The sequence below is a fragment of the Heloderma suspectum genome, chromosome 9 (assembly GCF_057233095.1).
Source record: "Heloderma suspectum isolate Gila_16-S chromosome 9, 16-S_ref, whole genome shotgun sequence".
In the NCBI taxonomy this organism is placed as follows: domain Eukaryota; kingdom Metazoa; phylum Chordata; class Lepidosauria; order Squamata; family Helodermatidae; genus Heloderma; species Heloderma suspectum.
In genome coordinates, this window is record NC_139466.1 from 15,067,265 (window position 1) to 15,095,025 (window position 27,761).

Genomic DNA, 27,761 nt, shown 5'->3' on the forward strand with positions numbered 1-27,761 from the left:
GAAGATTTCTGGCTGTTCCCAAAGGGGCGGGCGGGCGGCTCTGCCTGCCCCGCGCCCGGAGCCCGACTCCCGCAAGCCTCCCTCAGCAACGCTGCCCCCTTCTCAGCCACGGGCAGGGTCCTATCCGTTTCTCTCGCTCCCTCGCCCGAGGGCCGCCTCTCTCTCCGGAGGAGGAGAGGGGAGTCGAGCTCCCGTTCTCTCCCCTCTCTCTCACTTCCCCTCCACCTCTTCCGTAGCCGGCTGAAGGGAAGGAAAGCAGCCGTGCTGGGATCGGAGCTTATTATTGTCAATACTACAGCACAAGAAGCAGATGGCGGCACATCCGGCCGCTCGGCATGCTGGGAGGCCACCCCGCCCGGAAGCGTTGCCGGGCGACTCGGGGAAAAGGCTTCGGGTCTTCGTCCAAAGCCTCACTCGCACCGCAACGGTTGGGGAGGCGGGGTGGGCGGCCGGGCGGCCTCCCGCTCGCTTCTCAGCCGCCCGCCCGAACAGGCCTCACCTCCCTCCCCCCCGCCTCATCGCGCTACCTGGCACCCGCTTTTCCTCTGCCCTCTGACCTACCGGAAGTGATCATGTTGCCGGGCGGCTGCTGAGGCGGCGGCGGGTCCCTCGCGCGCCCAGCCATGGGGGGGGGGGGGAGGAGGAGGAGGACGACGACGGGGTTCGTTGGTGGGAGGCCTCGCGCTCCGGCCGCTCTTTATGCGAAGAGGCGGGGCCGCCGCCGCGCCTCGGCTCCGCGAAAGGTTGGCGGGAGGAGTCGTGAGCCTCGCCGGTGCCCGTAGCCGCGGTGGTGCTGGCGGCCCTTCCTCTGCCTCTTTTCCGCCGCCGTGGCCCGCGTTGGGGGTTCGACCCCCATCGGGTTGAGCCCCGCCGGCTTCCTTAGCTCGGGGCTCCCCCTCACGTGCCGAAAAGCGGAGGGGGGCGGAAAGAGAGAGGCGGAATCTCCCGAGCGCGGCGCCTCTCTCCTTTCAGGCGGCAGGGTGAAGAGGCGTGTCCCCCCTCTTCCCCCCCTTCCTTTTCTTTCTTTCCTGGTCAGGAATGGGTTGAAGGAAACGGGGAGGGGATGTCTTTGGTTCCCGCCCTCCCCTCGGCCGCCCTGCGTCTCAGGAGCGGCGGAGGCCCGGCCCCGGGCGGAGTTCTACGCGCGCCCAAGTTTGGTTTATGTATTTATTGTATTTCTGAGCCGCCCAATAACTTGCGTTCTCTGGGCGATGTACAAGTGAGGGAAAAAAAAGAAAAAAAAGGAAGAGCAAAGATCCAAATCTGGATAAAAACAAGCCTGGTTTAGAAAAAAAGAAATCTGGACAAAACAAGGCAAATAGAGGGGGGGAAATAAATTTGGATAAAAACAAGACGGATTGAGGGGAAAAAAATCCGGATAAGAGAAGCCAGGTAAAAGTCGAGCTGAAACCACCCGCAGCACATGATAAAGGCCAGGAGTAAAACTAGCAATAGGCACACGCCCCTCTTTAAAATCAAGGTGTGGGCCAAATTGGATGCGATGTTCACTGTGCATTTTACATGAATGTTTGCTTTGCGAATATCTTGTATGCGTGAGGTAATTTTTATTTATTTAAATTATAAGCTACTTTTTTAAGGGTAAAAATCCTCTCAATTGAGCTTCCAATGGTTAGTATAAATACAAGAATAACAGCTATAAATGCAATAATAGGTATAACGTCCGAACAAAAGTAAGCGTTAGTAATGCCCAACAATTAAAAAACAAAACATCAGTGCAATCAAATTAAAAATAAACAGTTCATTGATTACAGCTAAAACTATTTTAATTTGAAAGCCCATAAACCCTATCTTAAGAAAAAGATAGGGAACACAGGTGCATCTTCAGGGCTCTCCTAAAGACCTGTAATAATTGAGGTGGATAATTTCTCCTTTGCTGTGATAGTGATCATCAACTTGCCTCCCCCCATTTAATTGCACTTCACAAAGTGCACATGAAATGCTAACGTGCATTTAATGTCAAGTCTTGTGCAGAATTCCAGAGTGGTTGGCCAGTTACAGAGCAATCCTACCTAACCATGTTTACTCAAAAGTAAGCCCCATTGATTTCAATGGGGTTTATTCCCTAATAAGTGTGCATGGGATTGCCATGTCTCTCAGAGCAAATGCCCAGAAAAGAATATTGTGGCACCTTGAAAACAAGTAGATGTTATGGAAGAAGCTTTCATGGATCAGAGTTAGATAATGTTATGAACTTCACAAAAGTTTTTTGCCACTATGATTTTGTCGGGGTGCAGTCCTAGACATATTTACCCAGTCACATGTCTCATTGAATTTAGTGAGGCTTACTCCCATGTAACTGTGTTGAGGATTGCAGCCCTAGTCTTTAAGATGCCCTTGAGAATCTCTTTTTGTGTAGGATTGCAACTGTGGAGTTTGGTCCTAGCACAGAATATGGTATAGTGGTTAGAGAGCAACAGACTAGGGCCAGGTAATCCAGGTTCAAATTACCAATCAGCCATGAAGCTTGCTAGATGACCTTGGTCCAGCCTAACCTACTACACAGGGTTGTTATTAAGATAAAGTGAGAGGAGGGGAAACATACAGCCCTGAGTGGCTTGGAGGGTGGAAGAAAAATAAGTTGTTAGAATTACAACCTTAGTCTATAATTGTGTTCTTGCATGATTTATGTGATATTTCCTTTGAAGGTAGTTCAGAAGCATCAACTGATGCAAAATGTAGCTGCTTGGATATTGGTGGGGGTAGAAAATCAGAACATTTTAAAACCAGAAAATCAGAACCAATGTTGCACAAATTACACTGGCTACCAATGCATTTCTGGGCCCAATTCACAGTGGTGGTATTACCCTGTCACGCCATTCGAGGCATTAAAAGTTATTTAGTGGGCACCCATGAGCCATGACCCATCAGTACATTAAGATCAGCTTCGGAGGTCGTGTTCATGTGCCTGTTGATAAGGTTGACAGGAAGCAAGAGCCTCTGTGGTGGTCCCATGCCTTTGCAACGTCTTTTCAAATGAGTTATACTTGGTTCCCTCAGTGCAGGCTTTCAAACAGGCCTTAAAAACATTTCTTCCGGGCTGCTTTTCCTTAATGTGTTTTAGGCTATGTCATTTCTTTCCTCCTAAATATTGTAATTTTGTGACTTTGTTTAGCCCTATAATGCCAATGTGCTGTCTCTGTTCATTTATACCAATATGACGTATCCAATTTTAATATGTCTCTATTAGGTTGGCCAGTTTGTGAGGGCATGACCTGAAAGGTGGCCTATAAGTACTTTCAATAAGTATGTAAATCAACATTGTGTGTTCTGTTTCTGGCTGCCCAGAATGTCTGCTTCTAGTGGTTTTGTGGCTACATATGTTCTAATTTGTTGGAATGTGCTTCCTTTGACATAGTATGACATCACCTCTGTACTTTATATAGATTTTTTTAATGTGATAAATATCCTTTTGATTTTCACTATTTCATTAGTTTTCTCCTATGACTACTGGATTTGCCTCCTTTTTATACCAGATAGTCATCTATGTTGGCTTTGTGTTTTCTATCACCTGTAATATAAGCCTCCCATACCACCTTTGCATGCATGCAATGAAACTCTCTAGATATATCTGTTTACCTGGCCCTCAATATGGAAAATTTATGGAACTCCCAAAGAGTCAAATTTGAAGGCTGCCAGGTAAAACAACCAACATGACCACATCTCCAACAAAGAACATCCCTTAAAATTTTGAACTCGCTTCAAGTCCATGATCTGGTCTATATTTAGGATTGGTTTGAAAGTGTGCATGGTTCCATTTAGTGCGAGTTCAAGACTTCTGGTTTGGTTGTGTGAATTGGCTGTCTGACAGTTTTGCAAAACTATGCTTTACAAATAAAAATACATGTCTCTTAAAACAAAATAGGTATCTGGTAATCCTTAACTTTTTTAGTGGCATTGATTAAAAAGTGGGAGGTTCCTAGATTTCTTTTTGGAAACATTGAGTCTGCAATCCTCTGCACATTTGCTAGTGGGTTGAATCTAGATGTCATATTTAGAGTAGACTTATTGAATTCAATGGGACTTGTTAGTCATGACTTCCTTAAGCCCCACTGATTTCTGTAGGACTATTTTAAGTGGACTTAGTCTGGCTCCAACCCAGTGGAGGTTTTTTTTTGAGCAAACGCGTGTATTGTTGTGCTTCGTAGCACATTGATTGCACTTGGAAATAGTTGTTTTACTGTTGCTTTTATTCTATTAATTTTAACGTCACAGTTCGACATTATTTTCAGTAGATTGTACATTACCGCAATCCGATATACTCGGAAATAAACTCCAATGAGTTCAATGACACTTCCAAGTAAGTGGGTATAGGATTAAGGTGCTAATTTAAAGGAATAAATCTTGCACGCTTCGTGGACGTAAGTTGAGAAGCAGTATATGCATTTCGTTAGTAAATGCATATTTGGGGGTGTTTGGGACAGCTTTATTATTTTAATAGGGCACACGTTAAATGGATGTTTCGCGCCTGGATTCAGCCTGAGGCCCAGCATAAACGGATGATAGGTCTCCAAAGCAACGGCGGCGCCGAGCCGGGCCAGGTAGAACGCTGGCTCCGCTCAAGAGAAGTCGCGACCTTCTCTTCGCATGGCCTGCTGGGAGTCGTAGTCTTGGTGCGACTTTTTTTTTTATTTGCTCCCCGCAACTGTCTCAAGGGGCGGGGCGGGGATAGGCGGGTGTTGCGTTCGCTCGGAAAAGGCGCGGCAGGAGTCGCAGCGCCTCGCGACGCCGAGGGCCGTAAAGCGACGCGGCTTTCCGGCTGGTGCAGAAGAGAAGGGAGGGCCTGGGAGGCCTCGCCCGCGCGTGTGTGTCCGTGTAACTGCGGGGAGGGACGACTGGGGAGACAGTGGGTGTTCAGCCCCACCCTCCCAGGCCCTCGCTCCGCCCGGTCTCGCGGGGACCCAGCGCCCCCCAGGATGTTCAAGAAGTGAGTGGGGCATAGGGGATGACGGGCGGGGCGGGGCGGTGTGGTGTGGGGCCGAATCCTGACGTCTGAAGGCCTCTCAGCCTGGGCTTTGCTGGCTGGAGTGATGTGGCTCTCCGCTCGCACGTATATATGGCTGGGAGCCATATACACCTTAAGATGCGGAGCGCGCCGTTGCGGGAGCAGTCACACATTTTAATTAGTTTAAACCCCAAACCATGCGTTTTAATTAATTTGCATTAATTAATTTGAATTAAGGTACGCTGCCTTTAAATTGCCCTTAATTGCCGTCTTGCTTCTCGGTAAACCACCCTGGAGAATCGTGGAAGGGTGGGGCATAAATCTTTAAAGAACATACGTAGGTATTACTTGGGTTCACTGCAAAACAGAAAAGACAGGCTCCTCAATGACAACTCAGCAAAAACACGCAAGTACACGGGCCCTGACAGAACTGCACTTGATCAATATATACGAGAAGTAAATGTACAGAGGTTTATAAAATTTGTGTATAAACAAATAAGGCACAATTGGTAATGCACACCAAATTACAGAGGAAGTAAATATTTCCAATGCATATACGCCACATCACACATAGCAATCGATTCCTATGTTTATACATCATATCAAACATATGAGTATCATAACAAAATATCAGACCAATGGAACCCCAGTATGTTACTGTTTTGACTAGGAATAGTCTGCTAAGGAGCTCTATAGATTACGGGTTGTAAATAATTAATTCTGTTTACTGCACCTATATCTGGCTTTGTTTACTTCTCCAAGGGACTCAGGGTGATCTCCTCCCCCACTGCCCAGTTCCATGTTATTCTCACATCAATCCTGCAAGGTAGGTTGGTAGGTTAGGATATGAGCGTGTGACTGGCCGAAGGGGACCCAATAAGCTCTGTGGTCAAGTGGGGATATGAAATTGGGTCCTAGTCCAACACCACAAGGCAGTCTTCCCCTGCCAGGTGCCTTCCAGATGTCCTACAACTCCCCTCACCTCTTCCAGGATCACCACTAGTCAGGCTAGCTGGGGATGACCCAAGTTGTAGTCCAGGTAGTTGATAGGGGGAAGCAGGGCCATTCCACGAGCCCTGCCGGAAAAATTATCCCCCCCCCCCCCCCACTATCCACTTCATTCCTCTTTCCTAATGTTGTTTCTTTTTAGACTGTAAGCCTGCTGGCAGGGACTGTCTTAACTGATTATATGGAAGCAGCTCAGGGACACTTTTTGGTTGAGAAACGGCATAAACAAATACTTCAAATAAATAAATAGGGGGTTGGGAATCTGGTTCCCTTCCGATGGTTTTGACTACAGCTCCAACCCAGGCATGGTTTGAAGACACATGAGGCAGCCATCTTGCTGAAGTTAAGCATGTCGGGGTTTGGCCAGTGCCTGAAGGGGAGACCACCTGAGAATCCCATGGTGGAAGGAAGGTGGGATACAAATGTAATAATAAATATAAAATAAATAAAATTTTCATCACCGCCAGCTAACAAGTGATTATGGGAATTGTAATCCAAAACAGCTGGAGGGAGCCGGGTTGCCTTCCCCTTACTGGTGCTTCAGAAAAATAATATGCATGTACAATGTAAGTGTACACTTTAATAAAAGCAGGGATGGGAACTTCTGGTCCTCAAGATGTTGCTGGACTGCAGCTCCCATCATCCCTGACCACTGGCTATAGGGCTGATGGAAGTTGCTGTCCAGCATCTGGACGGCCACAAGTAGCCCACCTCTCATAAAAGAGAATGATATAATAGTGTTAAAACCTGTGCTGGAGAACATTTCAAATGTTAAGATGTCAGAATAGCGTTTTAAAGAGTTAGCAACGAATTATTAGGTAGCTGGGTGCCCCCCCCCCCCCCCGTGAGACTTCCCTAAAATACATGGCTGACTAGCAATTAAGGGTACAGTCCTATGCATGTTCAGACAGAAAAATGTCCTACAACTCCCAGCATTCCCCAGCTAGCACTGCTGGCTGGGGGATGCTGGAAGTTGTAGGACTTTTTTTCCCTATCTAAACATTCATAGGATTGTTCCCTAAGGCTGCAGTCTGATCCACACTCACCTTGAAAACAGTGGGATTTACTTCTGAGTAGACATTTATAGGATTGCACTGTAAATGGATGAAGGAATTATGGACCAGGAGATCACTTCTGAAATTCTGTTGGCAGGTTTGATGAAAAGGAGAATGTATCCAACTGCATCCAGCTGAAAACATCTGTTATTAAAGGCATTAAAAATCAACTGATAGATCAGTTTCCTGGTATTGAACCATGGCTAAACCAAATTATGCCAAAGAAAGATCCCGTTAAGATAGTACGATGGTAAGTATTTCCCTCCACGTAGTTTTTCAAGTTGCTTTCATATTTCTGAACTGTGAATTTTCCTGAGCCCCTCAGAATATCATACAGAATATCATACAGAATATCATACAGAATATCAAAAAAGTTATTTTCCATGGTCAAACTTAAATAGCTTTCTAAATATTTCCAAAGCTATTTGAAGAAATAGAAGGTAAAATCTAGCTCTTCATGTTTACTGGGAATAATAATTCTAGAATATTCTTCTTCATCATGATTTTTATCTAGATAGGTGGATATAAATATTGGGAAATATAAACTTCTCTGTTTTGTGAAATACATAAAATAGTGTAGTCATACAAGAAACGATATACTCCTTTCAGAGTAGAAACATCTTTTTGCTCCACATTTAAAGAACACACATACAATAAAGCTTTAACTTTGTATATTCCAGTCATGAACATATAGAAATCCTCACAGTAAATGGAGAGTTGCTGTTCTTCAGGCAAAGGGAAGGGCCTTTTTATCCCACGCTGAGACTACTTCATAAATGTAAGTGTTTTGAAAAGAGAAATGTGAGAAAAGTTGAAGGGGTTTGCCATAACTATTAAAATGTTCAACTTTTTGTTTTTCGATTTACATCTACAAGTAACTCTTGAAAAGGCTGCAAGCTTGCTGGTCTGCATTAAGCTACACAGTGACCCAGATCGCATATAACGCCCACTTCCTGGGAGATTGCTGGGTTAACTTTGGGTTGTCTAACCCCTAAACAACCCAGTGTTCTGGGTTCAGATGTCACGATATCCCAAGAATGAGGCATTACATGCAAACCGGGTCATTCTATCCAGTATTTTCAGCTACTGTGTCAGACAGTGTGGCTATTTCTATTTTGCACTGTGAAGTTCTCCTGATTTCTTTTTAACTTAACTGGTGCTCTTCTGGTTATTTCCTTGTTTTGCTAAGTATCTAACAGTTGCCTTTTTTCTTCCATTCCATACTTATACTTCTTATCCTTTGCTTGGCTCCAACCTGTATGTTGCTGTTAGTGAGGCTTGCTTTTTGGTTCAGTTATTAAATTTGTCTCTTCAGTTTTTTAAATCCCATTTCCCACCCCACACCCCCGGCCCCACATTGCAAAAACATTCTGTTCTGGAAAACCTGAAGCCAGTCAAAGATGCTTTTGTGTGTGTGATGGTATTGGCCTAGACCGGTTTGCTTCTCTTCCCGTCTCCTTTTATCTGTATGCCTTTCATTGCTTGTATTTAGTAGACGGGGAACTCAGAAGTCCCTGTATTCTCTCAGTGCCACAAAATAATATTGTTGTGGATCTTCAACGAGATCACCACATTACGCATCCATTGAGTACCAGGATATTGCCAGTTGGCTACTACTAGTGGACAGAGAATAAAATAATTCAGAGCTGGACAAAGAAAACATATGACTTAATTGCTGGGCTTGATCTGTGTATAATTTAAGATTAGAGATGTAAAAATTTCTGGAAATTTTGAGTCCATGAAAAAAATGTTTTTTTCCCCATTTTTTTCCAGAAAAATTAGAAATTTTGGAAGAATGGAAAAATAAGCAATACTTATTTTTTAGTGCTCTTTACAGATCCAAAGTCACTTTGTTGCTTTAAGACAGCTTTCCTCAACCTGGTGCCCTCTAGATATTTTGAACTTCAGCTCCCATCAGCCTCAGGCATCATGGCTAATGGTCAGGAATGCTGGGCACTGTAGTCCAAAATATCTGGAGGGCACCAGGTTGGGGAGGGCTGCTTTAGGACCATAAAGCAACCTTTCTGTTCCTAAAGTTATTTTATGTATGACTTAATTTGCTCATAAAACTATCATTATATTTTAAAACTTTAAAAAGTAAACTCAGTAAATTGGTAGTTATCTGAATAGATTAGAACTACATAAAATGACTGCTACAGCATCAGAAACACAGGACTCTGTAGAACAAAACCCAAGCTGTCAAGAATGCACATTTACTGTCAAGAATGGTGGCTCTACTCACATGTTGGGAAACAGCATAAATGTCTATCAGTAAAATATACTTTAGATCAATAATTTTAATAAGGAATGAAAGAACTAACTATACTGGGAATCTCACAGAGAGGATTAATCCCCCCCCCCCAATGGTTTCATTATTTCCAGACATTTTACATATCTAGTCTGTCTATAAAAGCGTTCTTATTACATAGTTTTTAGAAATCATTTTGGGGGGAGTAAAGGCTGGGTAACAATATGTAAACACTTTCTCTCAAACTCTAAAAGAAAATATTTTTTAATCTAAAGCTGTTCAATTTTTCGGGAAAAAACAAAAATGGTCTTCGGAGAAAAAAAATTCCCCCCCAAATTTTCCCATTTTTTTCCGGGCCTGCACATCTCTACTTAAGACCAGGGTATTTTGAAGACCACTTGTTCACATAACAAGCTGTTCACTGAGATCATCTGGAAGAAGCCCTTTTCTCTGTGCCCCTGGGTGGGGAGGTTATGAACTGTGGATCAGGCTTTTTTTGTGGTGGCACCATGCTTTGAAATACTCTCCCTGGAGCCATTTGTCTATGTTCAGATTGTGCTGTTCCATTTCTGCTCATGACATTTATGGTTGTTTATTCTTTTGCAGTTCTATAGTTTACTTTGTAACTGGCTTATATGATTTTATTGTTAATTCTGTAAGGTTCCTTGAATATGTCTCAAAAGGCAGGGTAGATGGATTTAAGTTTCTTCAGTGTGGATTGAGATTTTAAGTAGATAAAACCTATTTAATGTAAGATCACTTTGGTCAGAGAGTGAACAATGTAGGGAAGCTGTGGAATATTGCATTTTGAGGGCCTGTAGGATTGCCTAGATAACCATGTTAGGGACATGATTTTTCTTCTCATTCCACGTCATGTATCTATGAAGTACATACTTGCTTATTTAAGCTAAATGACCAGTGTATTTGATGTGTTCTCTAGAGCTGATACTAAGCCCAATCAGTGTCATATTTCTGCTAACTTTTTTTCCCTTCCTAGATCCATTCATTCTACCACATCAACAAGTTGATAAAGGAGCCATTAAATTTGTACTTAGTGGAGCAAATATAATGTGTCCTGGGCTGACGTCTCCAGGAGCTAAACTTTATCCTGCTGCTGCTGATACGATCGTGGTATCCTTGGATTGTTGCTGTCTGTTGGTTGTGGTTTCCTATTTTCGCTGTTGCAAGTGATAGGGCTTACTTTCTGAAGAGAAGCGAGACATGTATTTAAACAGTGTTTAGTTTGTGAATCAGCTTTTGGTTCATTAATCTGATGGGTTACAGGCCTGAGAATATGGAATCAAAGAACTATCTCGTAATGTAATTGTGTTTCTCCTTAATTAGTTGCTAAAGCTTGTGTTATCTTAAAGATAATGCTTGTATATTCCCTTCCATGTGCTTTTCAACCTCCAGTCCTTGATCTGTATGCTGACGACACTCAACTCTATTTCTCCATTACATCTGAATCAGGAGAGGCCATTCACAACCTAGATCTGTGCTTGAACACAGTGGTGGGCTGGATGAGGGCCAATAACCTGAAGTTGAATCAGATGGGGATATGCTGGGTGAGTGGTTCCCAGGTCTGGGTATTGGGGGAATTACCAGTTCTGGATGGCGTTGTACTCCCCCTGAAGGAACAGGCTCTCAGTGAGGGGGTGCTTCTGGATCCACCGTTGTCATTGGAGGCTTAAGTGACCTCCGTGGCTAGGAGCGCCTGCTACAAGCTTAGGATGGTGGGCCAACTGCTTCTGTTCCTGGACAGGGATAGCCCGGCCACTGTGATCCATGTGGTAGTAACCTTGAGATTGGATTACTGTAATATGCTCTATGTGGAGTGCCCTTAAGGCTGGTTTGGAAGCTGCACCTAGTGCAGAATGCAGCAGCGAGGTTACTGACCGCATACACGTTATGCCTGTGCTAAAGGATCTGCATTGGCTGCTAGTCTGTTACTGAGCTAGGTTTAAGGGTATTAATATACAAAGCCCTATACAACTCAGGACCAGGTTACCTCAAGGAACATCTCCCCCTATACCACCAACCCCGCAGGCCACTATGATCTTCAGGGGAGGCCTGTTGTCTGTGCCTATGGATTTCTGTTTGGCAATGACATGGAGACGGGTCTTCTCTGTGATGGCATCCGGCCTGTGGAATGAGCTTCCCTCTGGGATATGTCAGGTCTCAATGATGGCATGTTTTAAGTGTTCATTGAAAATGTATCTGTTTGCTTTGGCTTTCCCCCAGCCATGAACAATCTTTGTACTAGCCTCATGTGTGGTATTCTTTGTTTTTATTCTTTTGTAAACCGCTTCGGGATTTGTTTATTGCTAATAAATAAATAAATCTCACTTTTTCTGGGACGGGAACATTTGGCCGATCCTGTTCTGTGGCTGCTGGGCATCTCTTTAATGTTGGTGTGGGGATTTTGGTTAGACATCAACTGATCATTGTAGGTCACAATGGAAGCGAGCCTACGACTGTTTGTGGCGATCTGCTTTGGCTTGTATGTGTCTTAGAATTCTGGTGTGTAGAAGTTTAAACAAATGTTTAGGATTTATAGTTCAGCGTGGTGATCTTTTCCTCCAGGAAGGATAACTGTTAACACTTTCTACTGGGGGAAGGGGGAACGGACAGTGACCCATTAGATAATCATCGTACAGGGTCTAGGGGAAGGATTGGGAGCATCTGATGCTGCAGCTTCACCTAAGCTAAGCAGATATGGCTGGACCTGAATGGTCCCTTGGGTGAAACACCGTTGGGGGCTCAGTGAAAAGAGTGCTGTATGTGTGTATGTAAAGGTTATGATATCTCTGTAGCTAGTGGTCATTGTGCAATGGTGCTTTCCTGTTGAGTCTTTCGGCTGCTCTTTTTGTTAAAAAAAACAAAACAAAACTACACACGAGATGTTTTCCTTAGCTGACTGTTGTAGGCAATAATGGCAGAAGGAAAGCAACATGCACTGTGTGTTGGAGTCATGAAGATGTCGGCAGATGATATGTGAGTCTTGATCTTAAAAGGAAAACAATATGCCTCTTTACTGTCATTGTCCATTTTAGAGTGGAATAGCCCAGGCCAACATGAAGCACTGCAAAGCTAACTGCTTCGGCCGTATTCTGAGTTGGACCCACCAGTTCATTCAGAAGCCACCAACTGGGGTGCCCCAGTGATAAGAGAAATAGCGCTGTGCCCTCCATATGTTAGTTTGCATCTGTCCTCTGCATCTACTATTAACAGCCTGGTGACAGCCATGCCTAAAGCTGGCACGTGCCAGAGGGAGCAATCCTATGGCTGCTAGTCAGTGGCTAGATGGCCATAGGATATGTCAATTTCTGGCAACTGACCTCGGAGCCCGCACTCTGAGGTTGGTTCCCGGAGACCTGACCTTTCCCCCCCTCCCGTGCTGCCTCACAGGCAGATCGGAACAGCCGCGTGCTCTGAAGAGGAGCACAGAGTGGCCAAAACGGGGCGTTCTGGGGTGGGGAAGGTGGAAACGCCTGTATGACACATCCAACATGTCATCCAGCAGCCGCTTCCCCCACTCCACCTTCCTGTGGCTAGAGAGCCATTTCAGCTGTCTAGCCGCAAATGCAGGGCAGCTGAAGTGCAGAGGGGACGATCCCCTCTGTGCTTCTGCCCTGCATTGGATAGGCAGTTGCCTCCAAGTTTGGAGGCGGCCGCCTATCCCCATAGGATTGCACTTTAAGTGTATTTGGTATTTCTTTCCATGCAATGTGTAGAGTAACACACCAGTCACCATTATTCATAAGTCTATATGAATAAATCAAATAATAGCTAATATTGTCTGATCTCAGATAGTATTGCCCTGTTCTAATATTGAATGAAAGGGCTGCTCCGTGGCCTCTGGTGTCTTATTTTAAAATGGTTTTCCATTCCCAACAGTATTTGAAATAAGTGAGGTTGGTACATTAGCACAGTGTCCAAGTCTTTACATTTCCAAATCTCAGCTAATGGCAGTGGATCTTGTTTCCAAAATTTTGCCAACCCGTTTAGCTTTTACATGGGTTTTCAAGTGCTTCAACAAAACTGTAGCTTTCATTGGGATCTCATATTGATTAATATTTTCCCAATACCTTTGTGCAAATGGATAGTCCCATCAAATGTGGGAAAAAGGCCCGTTGTTATCTTGTTGCATCTCCACCACAGGATTCCTTGTGGCTATAATTCCATTGTATATTAGAAACTTGACTGCTTAAATCCATTTCTCACTTTAGTTTGAAAGAGTTTGTCATATCCCCCCCCCCCCCCAATAAGGGAGTGTTGAGGTTCCTCTCCTTAGAATAATTTTGGAAAACCATTTAATTGTTCACTCTTCATCGGCTGTAACTGTGCTTCTACTTTCTTCCCCCTTTTTTCCCTTTTTTAAAAGCAGAAGCTGGATAGTGGAATGCAGTTCTTCAAATATATACTCATATTTCCTAAAAGAAGCATTTATTCAAAACTTAAACTCTGATATGGAATGGTGGCTTAATTATGAGCTTCCAACTTTCCCATAGAAATTAAATGGCCCTGCAAATATTTTCAGGCAGGATTTAGAAGTGCATGCCCTAGTGCACTCTACTGCCAATGTTTTTCACATCCTTTAACAAATAGGAGTATTGGAAGATCTGTCAAGGCTGGCTACGAGTCCAGGGACTCTGTTATTATAAGGCGGGGGTGGGCAACTTATGGCCGTCCAGTTGTTTTGGCCTACAACTCTCATCAACTTTCATCACTGGCTATGCTAGCTAGGGCTGATGGGAGTTGTAGGCCACAACATCTGGAGAGTCACAAGTTGCCTACCCCTGTTATAAGGGATTGTAGTACTTACTAACCTGGTTTGCATGATCAAAACAACCCACGGTGGCTTGTTTGATCATGCAAACCAGCCCATTGAGTACATTTATATCCCACCTTCCTCCCAACGAGCTCAGTGGTGTTCATGGTTCTCTCCTCCCCCTTGCTCCCAAATATTATCCTCCTAATACCCTGTGAGGTAGGTTGGGCTGAGTGGGGATTTGAGCCTAGTCTGGCCCTTCAACCACTACAGTGTAGTGGTTAGTTAGCTAAACAGCCACCATGGTGTGGTGACTACACCATGGTGGCTGTTTAGCCCTGCAACTGGTGGTCTCTGGGCCAAACCTGCTGCTCCCCTTCACTACAACCAAGTGATATAAAAGAGCCGCATTTGCGGTATTGTGACTTGAGGGAGGATTAATGGGGGGACTCAGCTCACCATCCATTCCCAGGGTGGTGCTCTGGCAAAAGTTAATTGCTGACGAGGGCCGTAGATGCTCCAGGAAGTCCTCTTTTCCAATTGGGTTCTTAAGGGGTAATACTCGCAGTTCTTAAGAGTAAGACTTCTGAGGAGGGGCCACAGCTTGCTTTTTATGCAGAAGGTCCCAACTTCACTCTCAGAGCTCTCCAATTAAAAGGATTTCAACTGGCAGGCCTGGGAGAGAATCTCTCCTTGAGACCTTGCAGTGCCTGTGCCATTCAGTGTAGAAAATACTGAGCTAGATGGACCACCGTCTCACTTGGCATAAGGCAGCCTCATATGTTTTTCTTTGAAGCACAAGTTACACAATTTGATATATGATTATTAAACTGGCTCCCTTGCATTCCTCCTTTCCCTCTCCTGAACCATCTCCGAAAACTGTTGTGTATTTGAAAATAGACCCCCCCCCTCCCCGAAACTATAAATAAAAGAGCAAGATTTTTGTTAAACCAGAATTGATAATGCTGGAAGGAGGAAGCTATGATTAAGATATAGCTTTGATTAAATTTTCGTAGGAAAGACAGGTGAAAAGTGTTTTCAGGGCAGTTGCTCTCCCCCCATTGCTAGTAAATCATGTCGTGCTGCATAATATCTTAGGTTTTGAGGACTGTAGTTAATGTCACTGGAAGTTTCTGGCTTAATTTAACAAATTAATTTGGAGGGTAGTCCTGCCCAGCCATGTTCTAAACACCTTCACTGAAGGTATGGAAACTGACCTTTTTGCTCTTCTCTTCTCCCCTTCCCGATTCCCTCCGCAGAGAGAAAGTCAACAAAGGGATTGGCATTGAAAATATCCACTATTTAAACGATGGTCTCTGGCATATGAAGACGTATAAGTGAAGCAGCAAAGTGTGCAACACCCAAGGGAATGCACTTCCTATCAACGTGGACTACTTTGTAATTCTTCTGTTTTTAATGTGTGACTGAATGTACAAACTTATTTTGTTCTGTGGCTATACTAAATAAATCAAATGAATGCAGAAGAGCTGTTAGCTGAAATGGTTTTGTAGACATCCACCCTATATGTTTTTTAAAATGTCTCAATTTTAAAATATATATTTTAGAAAAATTGACCTGGTTTGCACGTAACAACAACCTAGAGTATGGGTTGCGTATTGGTTGTCATTGAATTGTGGGTTGTTACATGCAAACTTTGAACTATGGGTTAACTATGGGTTGTTAACCACAAACAACCCAGAATTCACAACCCAACAACAAACTGTGGATTCTCTTCCTGGATTTTTTTTGGGTAACAAGTCATACTTAAAATATAGCGTAAGGTTCACATGTAATGTCAACCTGTGATTCAATGACAACACATACTCAGGGTTGTTCATACACGTGAACCAGGATGGTGAGATGGCTTTACAGATCATGAGCTGACAAGGGAGCAAAAGCTTTACAATAGTACCAAATTTTCTCTCTTTAATCTAGCAAGAAGTGACTTGTACATAGAGTTGTCTGTGCCACCATGGATAACACCTAACCCTATTGACTTGCAGTCTTGCCTGCTCCACCCCAGAGGTCTGTGATCACAATAACAGACCACATTTTTCCTCATGTCAGAAAGTCACTGTTCATGGGAAACATTCATGTGCCCTGGTGGTGGCCGAGGTAGAACCCTTCTCCCTTGTAAACTAGCTTTCCAACTGCAGTGAGGCATTTGTTCATATGCCTACAAGTGTTACAGCCCTTCTGGAACCATAACAGTTCATTCATTCTCTTGAACATAAATTTTGGCTCTTAGATTGTTGCAGAGAAACAGAAGCAAGATGATATAGCTGAAGTCTGTTTCCTCTAGAACCGCTGTTTGCGATGAATAGCAGAAGCTCCTATCTAGTACTGGAGCAGGTTTGCCATTTGATCTGCAGTTGTCCTGCCCTCCCGGAAGTTGTCAGAACACTCTCTCCTGTTTCTTAAAGAATAGTTGTGTATTTGTGGGATGGGGTGGAAGTTGACTCGCTGAACTTTTGCTTGTAGCAAAGTACTTTTGCATGCAGGTACTTCCAGTGGGCGAGAGGACCTACCTGGTATGTAGAAATAACTATATAAAAAAGCAGTTTTCCCCTGACAGCTCCAGTAGTGTGTTCACAGAGATGTTGAATTGAAAATGTCAATCTTTCCCTTTATTCAGAAGCTCTCTCTGTGGCAGTGGTAGCAAATAAATGAAACTCCTAACGTAACTTGAACAATTCTCTATTTGTAACTCAGTCATCTTCAGTGCCACCATCCAGAATTTCAGTAGACCAAATCACTCTGGAGCAAAGGGCTGAAATAAATTTTTAGGGGGGGGTTTGCAGGCTTACTTGCAAAGGCTGTATTAAAATCAGCCCTGTATTGTGAACACTATATAAAAGAAAAAGCAGAAGCAGGACTACTGGCACTGAGTTGATAAACATAGTCCACTCCCTCCCTGAAAGTAATAGAACACAATCGCCCTATGAGATAAGCATCAGCTACAGGGTGGCATAGAAATGTAATAAATGAGACAGGGTTGGGCAAGAGGTAGAGCAGGATATACTGGTCATTCTCTTGGCGACTTGCATTAAATTGAGGGTTTCTAACTACTTTTGTCTAACAATAGTTACAACTAAAAAAAAAACCCTTAAAACATTGGAGGGAAAATGAGGAATGGTGGATTTTTATGTGAAAGGGTTTGTGTGCTTGAGGCTAGCACTGATCACAAATTCGTCAGCTGCGTATGTCCTCAGGGGCACCCTGTTCCCAAGTTCTTAGTGTATCTGCCCCCAAAAGCCAGTATTTTGTACCTGGCTGCAGTAGGTGGATCTCAGGGTTCCAGTAAAACACACAAGGTAGATGCCAGTATTGAGCAGTGTTTACCGCAGCATACATGTAAGGTGTGAAAAGGAGACTTGTCCAGCTGAAAGTGCAAGGGCTCCACATCAAGAAGCAGCAGCTAATTGAGCCTTTGCAGCCTTGATTTAAAGGACAGCAAGACTAACTACATGCATTTCAGAAGCAGCAGTCGAAAGCCCCATGAATAGCAGGGCACAGGTCAAACGTCTTCAGAAACTGAGGGAAGCTTCAAAAGTAATGATAATGGCATATATCTGTCACCCAAAAGAAAAAAAGTAGAAAGTTGTATTGGGTATGGCCCTGTCCTCGGGTACACCCACAGCAGCAGTAGGCAATTTGGTGCCTTCCACATGTTTCAGACTACAACTCCCATAGTCCATGACTGTTGGCCCTGATGACTGGGGTTTATGGGATTGTAGTCCAAAATATCTGAGGGGTAAAAGGTTGCCTACCCATGACCTACAGTGTGTCTTCTACAGTCAACATCAGTGTATCTGCAGTACTACTACAGTATGAGGGGTCTCTAACTATAAGAGCTGACACATGCATGGATAGCACTTGTCTCTGTGTGATAGGCTGATATGTGGCAGAGTACAAGTTACAAGAACAGGGATCCTTAAAAACTAGGTTGAGCTTACTACGCTAGGCAGAAGGACACAAGACTATTTTAATAGCACATCTGCATTTAGAAAATGCAGAACTTCCTAGAAAAGCTGTAACAATTAAAGGATGGATCACAACCACCCCAAAACTGCAAAAATAGGTTTAATTTACAGTAGATTAAGGATAATTTTTGATTTTAAATATTTACATACCCGCTACACATTTTTGCTGACAAAGGAACCTTGAACAGTTTTTCAGCTGATCCTCAAAATTTGTTTAAAAAAGGGGTTGTTTTTTTTTAAAAAAGAGGAGCCCCTTCAACACTTGAAAAGATTACAAAAGCAGGTTGTGCAAAAAGTCGTTACACCAAGACCATCAAATACAAAAAATTGTACCAGCGTGTGTACATGCTGTTTGCTGAAGGGCACTCTCTACATTAAGACTACATGCTTTACATAAAAGCTGCTGTGCAACAATCTTCAGTCATTATCAGAGCCAGGGGGAGGCAGGAAAACCAAAGCATCGTTAAAACTGTGCCCGTATGCTCTGAGCCTGTAAACGCCGTACATCATGACATGCATGTGATTAGGAGCCAACCCACTGAAGGTGATGGCCATATCTGAGCAACAACCTTCCACCACCTCCTGGGGATGACTCAACATGGCCTCTTTAATGAGAGAGCCCACTGGCTTGGTGTTGAAAATGTCCTTTTTTTCAGAATCCTCTGCATTTTCCGCATGTACCCCGCTGTACTTCAAGCAGACAGCTAGCTGTTTATCTTCAGAGAGTTTCCAAATCATGCCCCCCTGTTCGGGACACTTATCTGGATCCTCAAAAACTTTGTAAAGCCGCTGTAGTGACTCGACGCTCAAGACTACCCCTCCATTCCCATTCACATACTGCAGGTCTCCAGATGTCTCTGTACGGCCCGTGTAGAATGGTTGGGACGAGTCTTGTCTCAGCAAGAAATATTTCAGATTCTCGATAATGGCAAATGTGGTGGGATGGGCCAGAAAGAACCAGTTGTAGTCATCTTTGTAGTTTTCATAGGCAAGTTTATATGCTTTCCTCATCATTGTCCACATGTCATCCGTGTCGAGGACAATAGATTCAAAGACTCTGACTTTCTCGGAACTGTAGAATTCGGCCTTGTCGCAGTGCTTGCTCCATGTATCTCTCACAGCTGCCCAGTGCCCCAGGTCCTTAGGTTTGACAAGGATGATGCAATAGACACGGATGCTCCGACTCAGTTCCAGTCGCTCATCTTTGGAGAGATTTAAAACGTCCTCCTTTTTGGGAGCCTGGAGGTGACGGTGCTCATGAGATTTGGTGCTCTGACCCATCTTAATATGTCCTAAAAGAGTCACCAAGGCACAGAAGATTCCTCCAACCATCATGCCCTTCACAAAAGAGCCGCTTTCGGAAATCATGGTTCCGAGAAGAGATCTGCTAATGAGACATTATGGAGGAGTTGAAGTGGGTTTTTTTTTTGTTAAATTCCTTCATTTTCATTCATTGCTTATATTTCTATACTGCCCAATAGCCAAAGCTCTCTGGCTGGTTCACAACATGATATAAAACCTCTCACATACAAAAGTTCAGAACAATTAATAAAAACTACCCAAGCCTGATAAAAAACAAACATTAAAAAGTCCCATCCACCCAGAGAAGAACCTTCAGAGTGGTGGCTCCCTTCCTATGGAACTCCCTGCCTCTGGAGGTCTGGCAGGCACCAACACTGGGCTGCTTTTGGCACCTCCTGAAAACAGCTCTTTTCCAGGAAACCTTCCCTGGTTAACCAGCCTCGGATTTATTGGCACTCCTTTTTTTTAAAGAATAATCTTAATATCATGTTTCTTCTTTTTATCTTTTGTTCATTTTATCTCTTGTTGTTCACCACTCTGGAATCTGTTTAGATGTGGAGCAGTATACAATTGTTGGAAATAAATAAACAAACAAACAAATAAATAAATCACCTGCCCTCAAGTACCTGGGAGTACAGGAAAGTCTTAACCTGGTGCTGAAAAAAGATGACAATGTTGGCAACCGGTGGCCCTCCCAAGGGGAAAGCATTTCACAACTGGGGGACCATCTTGGAGAAGGCCCTCTCCCTTGCTGCCATCCTCTGAACCTCTCTCACCAGAAGTACTCAAAAGAGGGCTTCAGATGATAAGTTAATGTGTAACAAGTACCTGTAAAACACGTTTGAATTTATAACCAACTGTGGTTGCAATGTTTTGCATCCACAAGCTCCCATTTTCAATTTCTGGCATTTCCAGTCCCTGCCCCCCACCGCCCCAAGAAAAACAGATCAGGTATCAAGTGGTGGGAAAGACCTGTGCTTTAAATCCTGGAAAGCTCCTGCCAGTTAGAATAGTGGGCTGGATGGGCAAGCAGTCTGACAGGTATCTTCCTAGTTCCCTAAATATGCATAGGATTGCACTGTGTATCTTATTTGTGAGCTGTGGCTTTGAATTACTTCCCTTTTGCCCCCTTCCCCCAAATGGAAGGCAGACTGGTAGCTGGTTTCTATAGGGCAGACTCCTTGAAGCACATTCCAAGGAGAGAAATAAGACGCACATTCCTGTTACGAGAACTGAAAGCAGGAGGGAATCTAACAGAACCTTGTATGTGTTTTAGGGTGCAATCCTATGCATTTTTAGACAGAGAAAACTTCTACAATTCCCAGCATGCCCCAGCCAGCCATGCTGACTAGGGAATGCTTGGAGTTGTATGACTTTTTTCTGTCTAAACATGCATAGGATTGCACCTTTACCTTCTGCTTCTTACCAAAAAAATAACAGAGAGTCTTGTGGAGATGCACACATTTGTAAAGTGTGCATCTCCACAATCTCCACATTTGTGGAGATGCACACTTGTAAAGATGCACACATTTCTTCTGGCATAAGCATTCGTGGACACCATCCTCTTCATCAGATGTCCATGAACGCTTATGCCAGAATAAATGTATTTGTCTTTATGGTGCCACAAGACCACTTCATTGTTAGTTTGTTGCAGCAAAAACAGCTGTCCCTCTGGAAATTGTTACTATCTTAGGACGGCAGCTGTTGTTTTAAAGTGCTTAAATAAAAGAGCTTAATACTGAATCAGTGGTGTTAAGGAACACAACGCACATCATGAAGTAGGATTTAAAAAAAAACTGTACAGGAGTCTGGCATCTTTCTGTAAAAGGAGGGGCAAGGGTAAAGAAGGACAGCAAATATTAGACTTGCATCTCATGCTGGCTTAATGAAAGAAAGTTCTGGGGCTGGTGAAGTTGCTATAAAATATAACAATCACTCTAATTAGAAAAGTGTTCATTGGCTGGTATATCTGTAATAGTGAGGAACTCCTGTAGCATGTCTCCTAGCTCCACTCACATACTTCCCACACCACCCTTGTGTTTAATATTAAGCTTAACCCTTACAGTTCACAACCCAACTGCAACACCATTGTTGTTGTTGTTGTTCAGTCGTTCAGTCGTGTCCGACTCTTCGTGACCCCATGGACCATAGCACGCCAGGCCTTCCTGTCCTGCGCTCTCTCCCGGAGCGTGCTCAAGTTCATATTCATTGCATCGGTGATGCTATCTAGCCATCTCATCCTCTGCTGTCCCCTTCTCCTTTTGCCTTCAGTCTTTCCCAGCATCAGGGTCTTTTCCAGGGAGTTTTCTCTTCGCATTAGGTGGCCAAAATATTGGAACTTCAGCTTCATTATCTGTCCTTCCAATGAGCACTCAGGGTTGATTTCCTTTAGGACGGACTGATTTGACCTCCTTGCAGTCCAGGGGACTCGTAAGAGTCTTCTCCAGCACCACAGTTCGAAAGCATCAATTCTTCGGCGCTCAGCCTTCCTTATAGTCCAGCTCTCACAGCCATACATTACTACTGGGAAAACCATAGCTTTGATTAGACGGACCTTTGTCGGCAAGGTGATGTCTCTGCTTCTTACTATGCTGTCTAGGTTGGCCATAGCTTTCCTCCCAAGGAGCAAGCGTCTTTTAATTTCATGGCTACAGTCACCGTCTGCGGTGATCTTGGAGCCCAAGAAAGTAAAATCTGTCCCTGCTTCCATTTCTTCCCCTTCTATATGCCAGGAAGTGATGGGGCCAGATGCCATGATCTTAGTTTTTTTAATGTTGAGTTTCAAACCAGCTTTTGCACTCTCCTCTTTTACCCTCAACAAGAGGCTCTTGAGATCCTCTTCGCTTTCTGCCATTAGGGTGGTATCGTCTGCATATCGGAGGTTGTTGATAATTCTCCCAGCAATCTTAATTCTGATCTGTGATTCATCCAACCCGGCATTTCTCATGATGTACTCTGCATATAAGTTAAATAAGCAGGGTGACAATATGCAGCCTTGTCGTACTCCTTTCCCAATTTTGAACCACTCGGTTGTTCCATGTCTGGTTCTTACTGTTGCTTCTTGACCCTCGTACAGGTTTCTCAGGAGACAGGTAAGGTGGTCTGGTACTCCCATCTCTTTAAGAATTTGCCACAGTTTGTTGTGATCCACACAATCAAAGGCTTTAGCGTAGTCAATGAAGCAGAAATAGACGTTTTTCTGGAATTCTCTTGCTTTCTCCATGATCCAGCGAATGTTGGCGATTTGATCTCTAGTTCCTCTGCCTCTTCGAAACCCAGCTTGTACTTCCGGTAGTTCTCGGTTCGCATACTGCTGAAGCCTAGCTTGTAGGATTTTGAGCATCACCTTGCTGGCATGTGAAATGAGCGCAATGGTGCGGTAGTTTGAACACTCTTTGGCGTTGCCCTTCTTTGGAATTGGAATGTAAACTGACCTTTTCCAGTCTTGTGGCCACTGTTGAGTGTTCCAGATTTGTTGGCATATTGAATGCAGCACTTTAACAGCATCATCTTTTAGGATTTTAAATAGCTCGGCTGGAATACTGTCATCTCCGCTAGCTTTATTGTTACTAATGCTTCCTAAGGCCCACTTGACTTCACTCTCTAGGATGTCCGGCTCAAGTTCAGTGACCGTACTATCATGGCTATCAGGGACATTCAGATCTTTCCTGTATAGTTCTTCTGTGTATTCTTGCCACCTCTTCTTAATCTCATCTGCTTCTGTGAGGTCCCTGCCTTCTTTGTCCTTTATCATGCCCATCTTTGCACAAAACGTTCCCTTGAGATCTCCGATTTTCTTGAAGAGATCTCTAGTCTTTCCCATTCTGTTGTTTTCCTCGATTTCTTTGCATTGTTCATTTAAGATGGCCTTCTTGTCTCTCCTTGCTATTCTCTGGAAATCTGCATTCAGTTGGATATATCTTCACCTTTCTCCCTTGCTTTTCGCTTCCCTTCTTTTGTCAGCTACTTGTAAAGCCTCCTCAGACAGCCACTTGGTTTTCTTGCATTTCTTTTTCTTTGGGATGGATTGAGTTGCTGCCTCCTGAACAATGTTACGGACCTCCGTCCATAGTTCCTCAGGCGCTCTGTCTATCAGGTCTAATCCCTGAAAACTATTCCTCACCTCCACTGTATATTCATCAGGGATATGATTTAGGTCATACCTGAACGGTTTAGTGGTTTTCCCGACGTTCTTCAATTTAAGCCGAAATTTTGCAAGAAGCAGCTCATGATCTGAGCCACAGTCAGCTCCAGGTCTTGTTTTTACTGACTGTATGGAGCTTCTCCATCTTTGGCTGCAAAGGACATAATCAATCTGATTTCGATATTGACCATCTGGTGATGTCCATGTGTAGAGTCACCTCTTGTGCTGTTGGAAAAGAGTGTTTGCTATGATCAGCATGTTCCCTTGGCAAAACTCTATTAGCTTTTGTCCTGCTTCATTTTGTACACCAAGGCCATGCCTGCCTGTTATCCCGGTGATTTCTTGACTTCCTACTTTAGCATTCCAATCCCCTATGATGAAGAGGACGTCTTTTTTTGGTGTTAGTTCTAGAAGGTGTTGTAGGTCTTCATAGAACCGATCAACCTCAGCTTCTTCGGCCTCAGTGGTTGGGGCATAGACTTGAATTACTGTGATGTTGAATGGTTTGCCTTGGATTCGTACTGAGATCATTCTATCATTTTTAAGATTGTACCCCAGTACTGCTTTTCCCACCCTTTTGTTGACTATGAGTGCTACTCCATTTCTTCTAAGGGATTCTTGCCCACAATAGTAGATATGATGGTCACCTGAATTAAATTCGCCCATGCCTGTCCATTTTAGTTCGCTGATTCCCAAGATGTCGATGTTCAATCTTGCCATCTCATGTTTGACCACCTCCAGCTTACCTTGATTCATTGATCTGACATTCCAGGTTCCTAAACAATATTGTTCTTTACAGCATCGGATTTTCTTTTCACCACCAGACACATCCACAGCTGAGTGTCCTTTCGGCTTTGGCCCAGCCGCTTCACTCTTTCTGGTGCTACTTGGAAATACCCTCTGCTCTTCCCCAGTAGCATATTGGACACCTTCCGACCTGAGGGGCTCATCTTCCGGCGTCATCTCTTTTAGCCTCGTGATACGTTCCATGGGGTTTTCTTGGCAAGAATACTGGAGTGGGTTGCCATTTCCTTCTCCAGTGGACCACATTTTGTCAGAACTCTCTGCCATGACCTGTCCGTCTTGGGTGGCCCTGCACGGCATAGCTTATGGCTTCACTGAGTTACGCAAGCCCCTTCGCCACAACAAGGCAGTGATCCATGAAGGGGCAACACCATTACTCAGCCATAAATAAAACAAATAAACCATGATGACAGGTACCTTGCCTGTTTCTTCACACCACCACTCAGCATTAAAAGACTGGAGGCTGCATGATGTGTCAAAAAACTAGACTGGGCCACGTGTTACTCTTGGAGTGCTGGGGCAAGAGGGGAAGCCGTGGTGCTTGTAAAATTGGACGGAACCCCTGAGGGATGCTCAGCTCATGGAACCCAAAGGTTCCACAGAATCCCGGTTGAAGAACACACACACAACTACTGATCAAAACCATGCTTTAGGGCGCAATCCTATGCATGTTTAGACAGTCCTACAACTCCCAGCATTCCCCAGCCAGCTTAGCTAAGCTTTGCTGGCTGGGGAATGCTGGGAGTTGTAGGCCTTTTCTCTGTCTAAACATGCATAGGATTGCGCCCTTAGCCCCTTAACTTTAGATGGTAATTACGTTTGAAAGGCCTCTTTGATTTCGTAGCAACCACAATCCTGAACTGCCTGGGCTTGGTCTCCAAGCAACTCTCTAGTGCCATTGCCTAATGGGATTAACCGACGAGAGTGAAGAGAACCCAACGTTCATGTTCAAGTGCCACACTTGGTGGGGGCTCCCAGAAGCAACTGGCTGACCACTGATGGAAACAGGAGACTGGGCTAAGGGAAGCCTTGTGTGGAGTCCAGCCAATCAGAGAAGCATCCAGGTGTGCGTGTGTGTGCACTGAATTGAGGGTGGGGGGATCTTTTTTCCGGGGGGGGGTTAAAAGGCTCCAGCAGAGAAGAGGGCACCCCCCTAGCTGGACCCTGACTCACCTGGGTGGGTGCTGACTGCAGAAGCCGCTCCGACCTCCTCTCTCTCCCTCCCTCCCCTTGTCTAGGCAGAGAATCCGGATGCGCTTCCTCGTCCGCTCTCTCTCTCAGTCTCTATGGTGGAACCCGCAGCTCCGCCCCCCCCCGCGGACGCATTCCTGGCGTGATGACGTAAAAGAATAAACCTCGTAGAGATAGGGAGAACATTAGACGTCTTCGGTACAACCATCACTTCCGGCACTCGCTTGGCTGCCGCTGTTTGAGGGAGCGGTGGCGAAAGGTAGAGAGAAGCGTGGGGAGGGCAACGCGTGGCCCTCCAGATGGGTTGGCCTACAAGTCCCATCGTCCCTCACCATTGGCTATGCTGACTAGGGCTGATGGGAACCTGGCCTTGGATTTTAGAACATAGCTGATTTTGTTTTATTGGACTTGCTGGGAAGACGATTGGAAAAATGCTAACTCACCTGTCTTAAAACAATATAAGATGTCTTCGTATGAAATGCAAATGCTAAATATTAATGCTGAATATTTAAGAATTTGGAAATGTAAATAAGTAAAAAGTAGTAATTGCATTAAAGAGAAAATACAGGTTGACAAGCAGGTTCACAATGAATTCTTGGTAACTGGCATAAAAAAATAATGGCTAGATTGACCTGGATGTTATCCGAGATAAAATATTGAGTTAGGGCACAATCCTATGCATGTTTAGACAGAAAAACGGCCTACAACTCCCATCATTCCCCATAGGATTGTGTCCTTAAAGCCCTATCACTTGAGCCACAAAGTTATTTGAGTAATGAAGAGCTGTGGGAGTGTTTTTCCAGGTCAAGAGTGAACTTGAAAGTTTTTGCTTATCAATGAATGAGCAAAAAATATCTTGTAAGGTATAAACATTAAATGTGATGTATAGATGCTTAGCAAAATTATGTACTTAGGTTTAATTAGTAAACTTTGAGTAAGAAATCGCTTTGCCAAAGACATATATCAAAATCAGTTGTATCTAATTTGAAAAGTGTATGTTTAAGTTTTTGTATGTGTGTCTTGATCATGCAAGAGTCTTGTAGAAGTCAAGATTCTGAAATTAGATTTATGAAACAGCAATTAGCATTAATATATTGGCAGTGTAGTATCCTAAAAATTGTATAATTATGATCTGATTCGGGGGTCAGATGGCTTCTTTGATATTAAAGCCCCTTGCCTGTGATACTGCCAGACAACTCTATAAATTTATGGTAAGCAAAATGCATTCAGCAATGCTCTGTTTTGTAACAGCAAGAAATGCTTAGGAAATATAGCTGGAGGGAGCAGTCCTGTGGCCGCTAGACAGTGGCTAGACGGCCATAGGATATATTGTTTTCCGGGAACCGACCTCCCTCCACTTCCACGCTGCCTCTGAGGAAGTGCAGAACAGCCCCGTCCTCCGCACTTGCAGGAGGACCACGGAGGGGCTGGAAAGGGGCGTGGCTGGGGGCATTCTGGGGCTGGGAGGGCGTAGCTGCATGTACCACATATCCAGTGTGTCATACAGCAGCCTCCCTCCCTGCTCTGTGCTCCTGCGGCTGGACAGCCGCAATTGGGTGTTTAGCAGAAAAAGCAGAGCAGGAGACGCATGGAGGGAACGATCTCCTCCGTGCTTTTCCTGCTCTGCTTTGGATAGGCGGTCATCTCTGAGTTTGGAGGCAGCTGCCTATCTAGATAGGATTGTGCCCTTAAATGCTTTTAAATACTTCACTGCTTGTATTTTAACTGGGAATTTATATTTGTATCGATTTGTATTTGTACCAAAAGAGAGAAATGGATTCCAAGATTTCTGCACTATAAGATTCCTGTATGGCACATACGCAAATTAACTCGCAAGTGGGAGAGTGCCTTCCCCAAGCTGGTGCCCTCCAGATGTTTTGGACTTCAACTTTCATCAGCCCTAGCCTGCATAGCCAATGGCCAGGAATGCTGGGAGCTGTAGTCTAAAACATCTGGAGGGCACCAGGTTGGAAGGCAGTCTCCTGCTTGCCAGTTAATTTGTGCATGTGCCATTTTGCGTCGACTCCCTTAACCATCTCTCTTTCACATTCACACTCACCAGTGTTGTCATGGAAACGTTTCAGGAGAAATGAGCCCTCACAGGTCTGTTGTCCTTAACAGACTCGACAGAAAGGAGGTGAAATAAGTGTGTGTCTTTTGCTTAAAAGGACATATTATCCCACATAGGTATCCCTGAGCATGTGCAGAGTTCCTTCCCAACAGGCAGAAATTCACTGAGGTCTATGTATCTCTGAGCATGTACTGAGTTTCTTTCCACCAAGCAGAAATTCA

The 27,761-nt window shown here is 44.2% G+C and overlaps 3 protein-coding genes across 5 annotated transcripts in view; 1 reads left to right on the forward strand and 2 right to left on the reverse strand.

Annotated features, from left to right (window-relative positions):
* CUL4B (cullin 4B) overlaps positions 1 to 640 on the reverse strand; it is a 28,311-nt gene extending 27,671 nt beyond the window's left edge. Inside the window, exon 1 of the mRNA XM_084813779.1 lies at positions 562 to 640. Coding sequence (XP_084669905.1) covers positions 562 to 625 — 64 coding nt within the window. The 5' untranslated portion in view covers positions 626 to 640. The remainder of the gene's footprint in view (positions 1 to 561) is intronic.
* MCTS1 (MCTS1 re-initiation and release factor) lies at positions 637 to 15,529 on the forward strand. Of its 2 annotated transcripts, none has more exons than XM_084813782.1 (6): positions 637 to 743; positions 7,124 to 7,276; positions 7,707 to 7,804; positions 10,272 to 10,405; positions 12,201 to 12,268; positions 15,305 to 15,529. In XM_084813782.1, exons 1-6 carry the CDS (start codon positions 700 to 702, stop codon positions 15,384 to 15,386), a joined length of 579 nt encoding a protein of 192 aa, XP_084669908.1. In that variant the 5' UTR covers positions 637 to 699; the 3' UTR covers positions 15,387 to 15,529. The 2 variants fall into 2 exon arrangements, with proteins under 2 accessions (XP_084669908.1, XP_084669909.1); XM_084813783.1 differs by lacking the exon at positions 637 to 743 and adding an exon at positions 4,783 to 4,945.
* A 419-nt stretch (positions 15,530 to 15,948) lies between these two features.
* C1GALT1C1 (C1GALT1 specific chaperone 1) lies at positions 15,949 to 25,518 on the reverse strand. Of its 2 annotated transcripts, none has more exons than XM_084813780.1 (2): positions 25,452 to 25,518; positions 15,949 to 19,415 (listed from the first exon to the last, which is right to left on the reverse strand). In XM_084813780.1, exon 2 carries the CDS (start codon positions 19,394 to 19,396, stop codon positions 18,446 to 18,448), a length of 951 nt encoding a protein of 316 aa, XP_084669906.1. In that variant the 5' UTR covers positions 19,397 to 19,415; positions 25,452 to 25,518; the 3' UTR covers positions 15,949 to 18,445. The 2 variants fall into 2 exon arrangements, with proteins under 2 accessions (XP_084669906.1, XP_084669907.1); XM_084813781.1 differs by having other exon boundaries at positions 16,659 to 19,412.
* Between the last annotated feature and the right edge of the window lie 2,243 nt (positions 25,519 to 27,761).